Source organism: Hippichthys cyanospilos, chromosome 6 (genome assembly GCF_059441005.1).
Source record: "Hippichthys cyanospilos isolate Australia breed blue-spotted pipefish chromosome 6, RoL_Hcya_1.0, whole genome shotgun sequence".
NCBI classification, from domain to species: Eukaryota; Metazoa; Chordata; class Actinopteri; order Syngnathiformes; family Syngnathidae; genus Hippichthys; species Hippichthys cyanospilos.
The window spans coordinates 12,467,412-12,479,834 of NC_142374.1; the positions used below are offsets into that span (position 1 = coordinate 12,467,412).

Here is a 12,423-nt window from a genome sequence, read left to right on the forward strand (position 1 = left end):
TTAAAAATAGGAAGAGGGCCTTATTTCAAAATCAGTAAATGTAGCCTAAGGGGAGGGATGCCACTGATGTGTGTGGTGATTTTGGAGTCCCTAATACAACTAACAGCAGAGCTATTGATCATAATATTGTTATAGATGAATATTCAGTTTATTAATGATTTTTAGGTACAAACATTGTCTAAAATTAAACAAACGCTTTTTTTAATCCAAAAGCACTGTCCCAATATGATTATGTTAATGTCTTTGATGTGTTCGTTGAATTCATAATCACAAATTGTGGCGTTATTGTTTTTTCCCCCTCCTCATCTAGTAATTTGCAGACGGTCCCTTGCGCGCTCACCCAGCCTCTGCTGCTCATAGAGATCAATTGCGTCTTTTCACCGAAAGAAACGGTTTAAATATTTTACAAATGTCTTTTTTTGACATTGTAGCTGGTAGTCCGTGTTACGAAGGAGGCATAAAGGCGACTTTGGTGTTTCGACGACGTTTTATCTGAGAGGTATTGATCGCGAAAGTCCGAATCTGCCAATATCTTGCCAACTTTACTTAAGTCTTTACAATAGCTAATGCCCGCTTGAGTTCTGAATGTATTGGACACATTTAGTTTTTGTGTACAGTTCATTTCAGGACTCCGTGACTAGATGTATGACAATCACTTACTTCTTGGCCAGGTTTGCTTCCTTGAGTTGCCATTTTCATTTTTTAAAATATGCATTTAAGCTGTCTTGCGCCAGCGTATTAAGGCGTCTAACTGCATCTGTGTGAAAATGGCAGAAGCATCACAGATATCCAGATACCCAGGAAGATAATTCATAGAAAGCACCGTGTCTGGATGTCACAATTTCCCCCAGCGGATGCAAACTAAGGAACACGACGTATTAGCTCTTGAAAGGAGCCATCACTAGTGCGTTCGGTGACCGTTGCTTTACCATTTGACAGGTCTGACTGTCACTCCCCCTACGTCCGATCGACACTGCCCCTAGGCGTCACGTTTGGATCAGCCGGCCCTGCCCCTTCGATCGTTCACGCACTGGGCTGGCCGCCCGCCCGGCTGTGAAAACGCTAACATCGGCAGAGAAGGGAAGACACTTTGAAGAGAATCGCGATGAAGTGATTCCGTACAACTTTCAAACATCACACGGAAGTGAGTGGGCAACTCTTGAGGCGTACCTGGCGGCAACCATCCGCCGTTGCCAAGGTTTCCGCGTACGCTCTGCCCGCCTGCGCGCACGCGCGAGCGCGCGCGCGTGCGCCACTCTCCATTGGCAGACATGGCGGCGGACCTCCAGCCCGAGTGGATTTGCGGTCTGCCGTCTTCCTGGAGTTATGGGCTCACTCGCGACGGACGCGTCTTCTTTGTCAAGTAAGTGCCAGCAAAGAATGAGCAAAGGAGCAAATGAGCGACCTGCAGGCGAGGGCGTGCTAACGTCATGCGTCTCCGCTCCCTCGCTTCAGCGAAGAAGCCAAGAGTACAACCTGGCTGCATCCCCTGAGTGGCCAAGCGGTCATAACCGGACACAGGAAAACTCCAGGTGAGGCGTCACTTTGCTCCCCTGGACTCTGCTTGTATTGCACATGTCGTCATGGCTCGTTCTTGCCCACAGCGGCGGTGGCATCGCGCTGTGTGTCTGTTTAATGGGCTGTGACAAAGTGGGAGCTGCCATATGCCCGCCTTCACCCGGGTCGTGCCACTTCCTCCCGGGTGGCATACGATACTCACTTCGCTGTGGCCATAATCCGAATATCGCTTTAAATCCTGATGTTAACCGGCAATCGAAACACGCTTCTCCCAAAGCACCTGCTAACTAATGCATTGTTGCTTTTCTATTACTGTGATCGGTGAAGAATGTTTCCGATTAGAGTTACTCTATATAATCAGAAATATTCTCCATCAGTCACTCGGAGTCAGAGTATGTTTTAAATGTACTCCTGCATATCCTAACTCCTAACCATAACCATCACAGCAGATTGCCTAACTCTAACCCTTACTGTAACCTCAACAAAAATCCAATTTAAATCTGCACTTTAAAAGCAAGCCCTGACCCTCAGAAAGAGGTCTGAGCCTGTGGGATCCATCAAAACGATCCCTACAAGTGCAAGAGGTCCCCACAAAGACGTTAAAACCCATAATTTGGTAGACCCGCACAAACACACACCTATTATTTGTTTCTATAAATATGCATTCATTTAGCTTGCAAACATTATTCCTTGTGAACCTACGATAACATGAATAGTCACTGCAGTGGTTACAGGTGAAAAATAACACTGACGAGTTAAACTTCTGCATTAGTTATTGATCTGGACAGCAGAAAATAAGAAAAAATAAGTTGTCATGTGGGAAATGAATGTCAAACTCAAATTCAAACTTTAATATGTTACTGTGACAAACATTGTTTCAAATATAGTCAGTATTATAAGTGTAGTTAAGTTATATTTCTTTGAAGTAAAATTAAGTTGCCTTGAATCTTAGTGAGGATAAGTTGTACAGATAATGGATGGGTGGATATTTTTTTAATACAACTGATTATTTCAATTATCCAGAAATCAGTAATATTTTTTTGTAAAGCAGAATGGAAAAGAAGTTCTTTAGTGTCCACCCCTTTATAAAACAAAAAACAACAGAACAGGGTTGAAAGTGACAGTGCAGAAATATTACTGACATAAAATTGTCAAATATGTTTATTACTGCTCCTGTGAGTAAAATTGTGTTTTAAAAATGTGACTTGTTTTGGCTTGCTTTTAACACTTACTGTAAGTCTTTTATGCTATTGTATTTTAGTGTTGGTCAAAATGGTTTGATTTTTTTTTTAAGGTGTAAAAAAAGTCAATAACCACTGTCTGAAAATATTCATTTAAACAAAAAATGAAGTGAAACTTTAAAACAGTTGAGCTTTTTCAGACTGTTTATTATTGTATTTGTGTTTTTATCCTTCCAAACCAATTAATTCAGTGATAAAATATGAAAACAACCAATTATTTAAGACAACTTGGTTGCAACAAGTGCGGAAACCGATTTGGCAAATGTATTAAAACGAAACTCTTTTCGGACAAATTTCTATGTAATACATTCCAAAAGCATTAATGATAGCTTCATAGACTTTAGTCTAAATCATCAGATGGCAACTTACTTACTGGGATGGATTGGAATAGGCTTCATCTCATTTGCGACGCCCATCCGTGACCCTAAACAGTGCAAGCGCAATAGAGAGTGAATTAATATTCTTGATTTTCCTTGTATTATTGTTTTCATTGCTTCTGAAAAACATAAGTTGTACCTTCAGAATACATATTTATTTATGTTACACCAAATTAGCTGTTATGGTTTGTTTTCCGTTTCTTCCCTTTTTTTCTTCAAGAATGGCTTGAAGAGAACTGAATTGTTGTACTGAATCAATGACAACAAACTTATCTCACAATGTCTTGCCGCTTTTTCACAGATTTACCCACTGGTTGGGAAGAAGGATATACGTTTGAGGGTGCAAGATGCTTCATCAAGTGAGTGACCTAATCTAGTCACAGTTAGAAATGGCCGACGTATCACTTGTATTGATATCTAGATATGAACAATCGAAATATTAATATTGAAAATGTCGAAGACTGTATCAGTCGACTGTGGACTTTGCACTCATGTGCTGCATTTACAGGCCTATAAGGCCTACCAACCACAGGTAGGGAGGGAGAGAGACATGGACACAAACACAGACGCATAACATGCACAGGAGGAATCCATTTCTGGGTTATAAGCAAGGAAGACGCAGCCGCCAACTCTCAGAAATACAGTACATTTGTATATTCTGTTTTACAACCATGTTTTTCATTTCTTATGCAGCAGTTTATATAATTGTGTGGCCCTATGCAGTGGGCCTTAGCATTAAAGCTTCTTATTGTGGGAAACAAATTGGTACAGAGCAACACACACACACGAAACACTTCTGCAATAGCATCTAATTATCATTAAAGCAGAGTTGTAGTTCAATGCGATTTGAATTATTTTTCATTCATTCAACAATGTCATGTTAATGACTATCAGTATGTTCTGATGTAATTAAAAAAATGACACTTCCACATCCTTTTGCAATCATACTTGGCTTTTTCTTAGAAAAGCCTGATTTCCATTGAAACCAGAGAGAGTGTCATTATCAAGATATCGGGCATAAATATGGAGATGTGACATGTTGTCCATATTGCCTAGCTCTTATCACAATTTCAACTATTTGTGAGCCAAAATCAAGCAAGCTTGATCATGTGTTTTTGATTTGCTTGGAAATGGTTCTTTGAAACTACTGCTCTCCATACCTGTATAAGAGTGGCCTGTCAAAAGTTAATGATTACACATAGGGCCGTTGTGCAAGTACATGGCAGACATGGGCAAAGTGTGCTTGTTGTCTTTATGAGCAGTTTTTATTGATTTTATCTTACCTTGAGCCCCCTTAAAGTGTTTGAGCTATGGAATCATCCCTGTTTTCGCTCTTTTATTTGAGTGTACATGATCTGCTCACACTTGGGAATACCACTTGTCTTAAACAGATAAAACCATTTCTTAGGTCTGTGCCAACCTTCAGCATTACAGCAATTTGAAGAGCTTCATGTTCTGTTCGCTCGGCTCCAAGACTTGGATATACATAAATTATTTCACTTGCTGGCTCTCGTCAGGTTTCCATCCAAATGGTTCACTAATCTTAAACCCATTTTTAGAAAATCTGCATAACACAATGCAAATATACAGGTGTTTCATGCATTTTTGTTCTCTCATTTGTCTTTGAAAATTGAGTTTGAGGTCACACAAGGCATTACTTTTGAGGTACAGTACCAGTCAAACGTTTTGACACACCTTCAAATTCACATCAAAAAGGTCAAATAAATTCCAGCATTTGACTCTTTAAAAGGCACAGCTGTGAACTCAAAGTTATTCCAGGTCAAAAAGCATACTCCACATCTTAAAGGTGACCGAGTATAAATACAAAGAGGTGCATAGCTGTCTTCTAGATAAGACGTGACTACTTTGAAGAATCTAAATTTTAAAACATATTTTGGTTCAAATAACTTTAACTATCGTAAACAATACCTTACACGTTGCTGCATAGTCAGTATGGCTTTAATAGTCAATCGATCTATCGATCTATCTATCTATCTATCTATCTATCTATCTATCTATCTATCTATCTATCTATCTATCTATCTATCTATCTATCTATCTATCTATCTATCTATCTATCTATCTATCTATCTATCTATCTATCTATCTATCTATCTATCTATCTATCTATCTATCTATCTATCTATCTATCTATCTATCTATCTATCTATCTATCTATCTATCTATCTATCCATCCATCTTCATTCGTTCATTCATTCATTCATGGGGCAGGAAATCTGACTGTCTCAGGATTTGATACACACTTTGGCTCTGCAATTTGATTCAGAACCTTTTTTTTTCCAAAATTGTTTTCTTCACACTGATTTCGGCTTTCATGTACATACAAAGAATCATCATGATCTCTTCAACTGCTTTGCAAAATGGAAGGACAAATGGAGACTAAGGTCATTTTATTTACATTTACAAGCTTTGCCTTTATCAACTCAATCAGTGTGAGGTCCGCAACCGCTACTCTGTTGTTTATTTCGATTTATTGACATACCAACCACAGGAATGGATGACAGAAGCCTTGTTATTTGATTAGGCCTTGTAAACATAAGTGACCTGATGCACCATTTATTCCCCATCCTTGTTCTGTGTCGCTTATAGTCGCACATCCTCACTGGGGTTGGTGGCTTGCTGGTGCCTAATCCAGCTGTCTTTGGGTAGTAGGCGGGGAACATCCTGGACTGGTTGGCATCCAATTGCAGGACACACAAAGACAAACAACCATTCATGCACCCAATCACACCTAAGGACAATTTAGAGTGTCCAATATACCTGTCATGCATGTTTTTGGAATGTGGGAGCTAACCAGATTGCCCAGAGAAAATCAAAGCCTGCATGGGCTGAACATGCAAACTCCACACAGGAAAGACCATCCATCCATCCATTTTCTAGAGCTGCTTATCCTCACTGGGGTCGCAGGCTTGCTGTTGAGCATCTCAGCTGGCTTCAGGCAGTAGGCGGGGGACACCTGAACTGGTTGTCATCCAGTTGCAGACAGGAAGGACCATTTACTGTAATTAGGTAAAATTTCAAGGGAATTTTACACCTGTCATTCTTCTTGATATATGTCAGCTTTTACAGATGAATAGAAGCCCACATTATTTTGATATTTGCCGTTGTTAACGAATAATGCATAGATTGACCTTTTTTCTGTCCGACCTTGAAATGTTCGACTGCATTTGAATGAAGCTCGTGGTATATATGCGTAGGTGCATTTGTGGATGTGCGTGTGTGTTTATACACAATTTTTCGGGGTACCTTTGCAAAATCAATGTAGGCCAGGGAAAAAAATGGAAGAGTCTTGTGCCACCATGAATTCACTCTCCCAATTTGACTTTGTCATGAATTTGAGCAGCTCCATGTGGCAGGCTGTCAAGCAGTCAAGTTGAAAGTCACTCACTTTACAGCCCAGTGTTTTATCACTTTTATCACTCGGTGTAACACAGACCTCCAGACTACATATCTTAGTTGAAAAAAAAATGTGTGTATGTGTATATTTCACAGAGCGTTATTATGAATAGTTGAAAGCTTATCTCCATTAAATTAGTGATTGATTTTGAATTGTGTTGTATCATTTATTACTGTAAGAGGATGGTTATTGATGAGTTGCACAATTTATATGCACTCATTCAAAGCCCTTTAGTTGTGTGTCTGTGCACCGATCCTCAAGAGACACAGGTGAATGCTGAAGTCGGATGCAATTAAAATTGTCATAAAACTCAGTCACAGCTAATTCAGTTGACACATTTTCTGACTTGCAGACAACATTCTGCTATGTAATAGTGATGCCAACTTTGCTAGAAATGATCCAAAGTGTCTTTAAAATGTGACAACTCACAGCTGCTCTTCAACACAAGAAGCACTTTATCTTCCTCTTCCTTTTTTGGGGGTGTGTGGGCTTTAAGCTCTTCTGTAGCCTGTTGAGAATATTGACACTTGAGTCCATGTTGACGTTTCTGATTTTGTGATTGTTAGTGTGGGTATTGCACACTGGCGGACAAAGACCTGCCATCGTTATCAGGCTTGCAGTCCACTTGGTTAACTATGGCCCTGCTATAGGTGGATCAAAGACCCACCTTTTTTATATTTTTTTTTTATACCCTAAAATGTAGTGCATTATTAATTTATCTTTTTGACCTAATGCTTTTTTGATGCTGTAAAATGATCTGAGCCAGTCGGATGTAGGGCGCGTGTCTTAGCTGTCATCATCAGGTTACACAGTGTTAGCATCGAGGAGCAGATTGTGCTGACGTCAGCTGTCTTCTGAAGTGGAGACGGGTGCAGGGCGTCACAGTGTGTGACAGTGTGGACTTCATATTGGATTATATTCTGATATTTATTTTCCACTGTGAGGTTGTAATGAATCTTCTTGGTTAACAGGCCGTTGGCATCTGGCCTAGTATAATTGGGGTGGTTTGTGGAATTCGCTGCCCTTTGAGATCATGAGGAAGGTAAAACGGCAATCCCCACAAAACCTGACTTGCGCATGCCTCACAATATTCAGCATTAAGCATCTAACAACTTGAGGGTGGTTTACTTTTTATTTTTTTTGTTCATAAGAACATGAGCTGCATTACATGTTTACGTACCCACCTTCCAATCGAATAAGTAGTAACAATATTTTACTGTTAACAGTGCTCCTGTTTTCTGTCCAGCCAGTAATTGTGATGATGTGTGATGATTTTTTTTTTTTTTGCAAAATGTTTGTGAAATGCTTTTTCACAGCAAATTCTTACAAACCTGTGGTAAAATGTCTTCATTACAGAACATGGCCTTAATTCATGAAACGACTGAGCCAAAATGATTTACTCTGTTATTTAAACTTAATGATTGTTAAAGTGGCCTACACAATACATGTCACTTTAGAAAGGCACAGTGCCAAATTTGTAGTACCATCTTCTCTCTTTATTTTTCAATTTGCTATAGCTCATTGAGTAGAGAGGAATGGGTCAATAGCACCCAAACCCATTAGCACTAATGTATTCAAGTTTTTAAGTTCAGTGGCTTCTGGCTCTGCTTTCATTGTGATAAATCAGAAACCAGAAATCCATTCAGGTATTTAGAGGGTTTGGCACGTCTACAGTTGGAACACTTCACTCATTAGAACAGAAAGGTTACGAAAGAAGTTACTTTTTACATTCAGCGGTTTTTACGGCCTAAACTTTGTCTGTGTTTATGAGGTTTCCTAAGCAAAATAGACTTCCTTTTTGAGGTTATGTTCTTATCATTACCACTGTATGCAAGAATTTTGTGATCCTTTTTTCATTCGATTTTTTGCCAGTAGAGAAGTGCGAAACCATACAGTTGGTAGCACAAAGCAAGCATTACTTTTCTTTGTGGACAGAACTGTTGCTCATGAATTGGACTTGCCAAAACGTCTGCAGCTACTTGCTGCTTAAGATTAGTGCATTATAATATTATGACACACTGGACTGAATTGTTTTTTCTCACCATTTCTACTTCACATCCTTTTTTTATGCCACATAATTTTAGTCAGTGATGCCTGAAAAGAATTTTGAACAACAATGTTTTCCATTTCATCTTTGTGCATCATAATTGAGTCACTTTAACACCTGCTTGGTTGCCTCCAGCTGCTCCATCCATAAATTTTATTTCAACGTATTCTCTCTTTTTAGGGAGTAAATTAAACAGTTGGTGGTGATGTTTACAGCAGTCGGTTTTACAAAAAGACAGACATACTCTGTCTTTGGTCACTAACGATGTCTTTTTAAGTGTAGAAATGAAGCAAATTGTGTTGGCTGCTTTAATAAATAAACTAAAAACTAAAACTGCAGATCCCAACAAAGCTTTAGGCCAGTCTAATAGAATTATATTTCATTTTTTATGTCTCATTCAACGATATTTTTGTCAGTGTCCTTTGTGGGCAATTTGCTGCCGCATCAACATGAAACGCAACATAAAATCTGAAATATTGTTCTTCTGTACTCTGCAGTCAGTGCGTTCATGAGGCTTGTTCTGTTGTATTATTCATCAAACAGAATTTGAGGGAGAGGAGTTAGTCAAATTCAACTATTGCCAGTTTAAAAAAAAAAAAGTTTTTTGGTGAGTCGTGCATTGAAGGTCATTTAGGCTGGAAAAACTGTGTAATTACACTAATCTTTTCTTTTTGGTAGATACTACTTTCTACCAGTCGCAGTTTCAATTCAAAATAAATCACATAACACCTCAATGGCAGAATAAGTAATACAATACATTTTTTAAAAAAAAAAAAAGCCATGAACAATAAACAGGAAGGAGCAACATTGTCAATTTAACCCTTCAACTCTCCGCTCAATCATATGGTTGATATTTTTTTCATAGTTTTTGTCTTGGTGGGGTAATTATGGGTTGAATAACCTGGACAAGATAAAGAAAATTAGTTTCTTTGCCATGACATATTTTCATTCCATTTGTTCTCATCATTAATCCAGTCCTGCCTACACTTCACTGACATTTGAAGGCATCATTAAAATGAAACATCTTATGAAAGACAAGAATGACTGCCACACTTTTAAAACGTAATGGACTATTTAATTGTTAACTGGTATCAGTAAAATTGAAAACATCTCTTAGTCACTCATGGAAGACTTTTCCCAGTAACACAAATCCACTGTCAAAAGTCTCAACAAAAACTTCAAGAGCAGAAGTCACATTTCTCTGATGGGATCTATATTGACCTCTTCTGAGGTCTAATCAAAAATGTTACTTATTCAATTGCAAGAAAGGAAATTATGAATGAAAAAGAGTTAAAGAGCCTCCTGTCTTCCGACAACACGATTACAACTGCAGTTACGAATATTTACAGTAAACCTATGGTGAAATAATGGAAAGATTACTGTATTTTTACAGTGTTGATTAAGCAAATTGCTTAATGTATTCATAATATAATATAAAGTCACCAACAAGAGTTGAAAGCATTCCCTTTTTAGACAACTTCAAATAATAAAATATGCTGAACTCAATAAACGGTGAGAGAATAGAAGGACGGATGGCCATTCATGTCTGTGACTTTTAATTTTCATATAGCATAATTGATCTTGGAATGAGGCCGTAACATGACTTGAATGTGGAAAAGTGACGCGCTGAGAATACTTTCCGTCTGTACTGTATGTGTCTTATTTGTCACTTATTTGTTCATTATGACTGAACATGAGCATACATATACTCTTTACTACAAATATGTCAATCGAAGTAAGGCCCACCGATCAAGATTTAGAAGGGAAGCGTTTGGCCTATGATAATTCTTTGGTCCAAAAGCCTCTCAGATTTGCGCTATCTTGTATTTAATGCTGAGAGAGCATTGAGTAATCCCCCTAGTAATCTGCAATGAGCTGCCATTTGCTGATGTAGTGCCAGGTTGAACTGAGGGACATTTTCTGTCATGGGGCTCTGGCTGTGGCTTGACTGGCAATTCCCCACAATTTTATTTCTATTCTTAAAAAATGTGATCGACTTGGCTTCGTGTTTTTTTTTTAAGCTCCCAATTTGAGCCTTGTCGTCCGAGTAGCGATTGCTTCTCATCTTTGGAACACCTGTCCTTTTTTGCCTTGAGAACCACGCATGTTTTTGCTTCCTCTTTCATTCCTTCCAGGTTTCTCTTCCATGTTTGCCTCCGTCCAGTGGACAGTGCATGCACAGCCTAGTTGTTTTCCAGATGGTCTGTGTTGATTAGGCAGCTTTTGGAAGCCGTCACTCTGCCCAAACACTCTACAGCTGTGAACTCTTGGAACACTGTAGTGAAATGTGCACATAGCGATTTGGAACAGTCTCCTGAAACAAATTGTTACAAGATCAGCTATTTACATGATATTTTTCTTGATCCGCAACAGAACATTCTGACAGTATTGAAGCCTGGCATTAACATAGATACAGATCCTTCCTCAGCCGTAAGTGTGGATCTATTGTATAGAAATAATTCCTTTGTCATACTAAAGTCTATGAATAAAAAATAAATCAGTGACATTGGAAACACAGTCCATGGAGGCATAGTGACATGGTGAGTGATTTAATTGTAGTTATGGGCAACAGGGAGGCATTTTGAATGACATTTTATTACATTTATTGCCCAGCTGTGGGCTGCTCTTCTATGAGAGTCTTCTCCCACGCTCTGTCCTCAGCTTTGGATGTCCCTGGCTAAACAAATATTTGAACTGTGCGTGTTCGTGTTACTTAATGATGTATATGGCCTGTGATTGATTTTGTACTTTTGTTTCTCACTGTGACATCACCAACAGTTACTAGAAGTATGTGTTAACATGGAATTGGTCCCAGAATCAATGCTATAAGTACATGAATGGGAGCGAAAAAAAAAGAAATGCACTCATCATTTGTGATGTGGTAGAATACACGTTACATGGAAGTTACTGTCCGTTAGTCCCCCTCCTACTTCTTCATCTCCTTGTCTTTTCAGTCCTATCTGACTCTAGTTGGTTAAATTATTTGATTGCTTTATTTGATTACTTGATTACTCTTCAAGTTGTTGCAAGTTGTTTTGATTTTGGATATTTTACAGAGCAACAAAGCGCATTCTGCCACTGCTTTGAACATTATGCTATTACTTTCTTATAACATTCCGATTTGGTATTCAGTGTGTTTTTCTGTGTTCAGAATGAAAGGATGAATGTTGGTCAATGTTTTGGATTGGATTTTGAAGAGAAAAAAAAAACACATGAGAAAAATATAATTAAAAATTATATGTCTATCTTGTCAGAGATAGGGATTAACACAATTTAAAGGGCTCTCCTAAATTCTTCTAAACAGTATGAAAATATGGCATACAAACTAAAAAGTAAAGTAAATACAATCCTGTTAGGAAATAGTGTAGCTGGTTGCTGTAAGAAACAGGAAAAAAAAAGTCTGTGAAATGCCTTGTAAACATAAAGTAGGTTATGACATTTTGGCAGTGTTCCTTGCAATTAAAGCTATTTTATGAAAACTGAAAAAAAGGAACCATCTGCCATAAGGTAATATTTGAAACTGGCTTTGTCCAGAATGAGTCCGGTCCCTGAAGGTGTACACTGCCTTTTTTATCGGCTCCTTTGTTTTAGTGGTGTCACCCCTTAACAAGATGCAGTCAACCCTTGCTATTCATGGGGTTAGGGATCAAGATACAGTGCAAATAGAACAAATGTTTAAAATACGCTGTCTCCACTCATGATTACATGTCGTTGTGCTTTACTTTCCAGGTATGACCTGCTGCCTTATGCCTTATCCAACTCTCCAATGAGACTAAACATAGCTTTTGAAATCCCCCAAATTTCGATCCACACGATATATTG

The 12,423-nt window shown here is 38.5% G+C and overlaps 1 protein-coding gene across 10 annotated transcripts in view; it reads left to right on the plus strand.

Annotated features, from left to right (window-relative positions):
• The first annotated feature begins 1,040 nt into the window (after positions 1-1,040).
• Positions 1,041-12,423, plus strand: part of LOC148422229 (pleckstrin homology domain-containing family A member 5-like) — a 74,534-nt gene continuing 63,151 nt past the window's right edge. For 5 of the 10 annotated variants that reach the window (XM_088417083.1, XM_088417084.1, XM_088417085.1 and 2 more), the window contains exons 1-3: positions 1,042-1,363; positions 1,456-1,532; positions 3,438-3,495. In XM_088417083.1, the coding sequence (XP_088273209.1) occupies positions 1,272-1,363; positions 1,456-1,532; positions 3,438-3,495 (227 nt within the window). In that variant the 5' untranslated portion in view covers positions 1,042-1,271. Of the gene's footprint in view, positions 1,364-1,455; positions 1,533-3,437; positions 3,496-12,423 lie in introns of those variants that run through there. The other 5 variants (XM_088417088.1, XM_088417090.1, XM_088417094.1 and 2 more) reach the window with 4 other exon arrangements.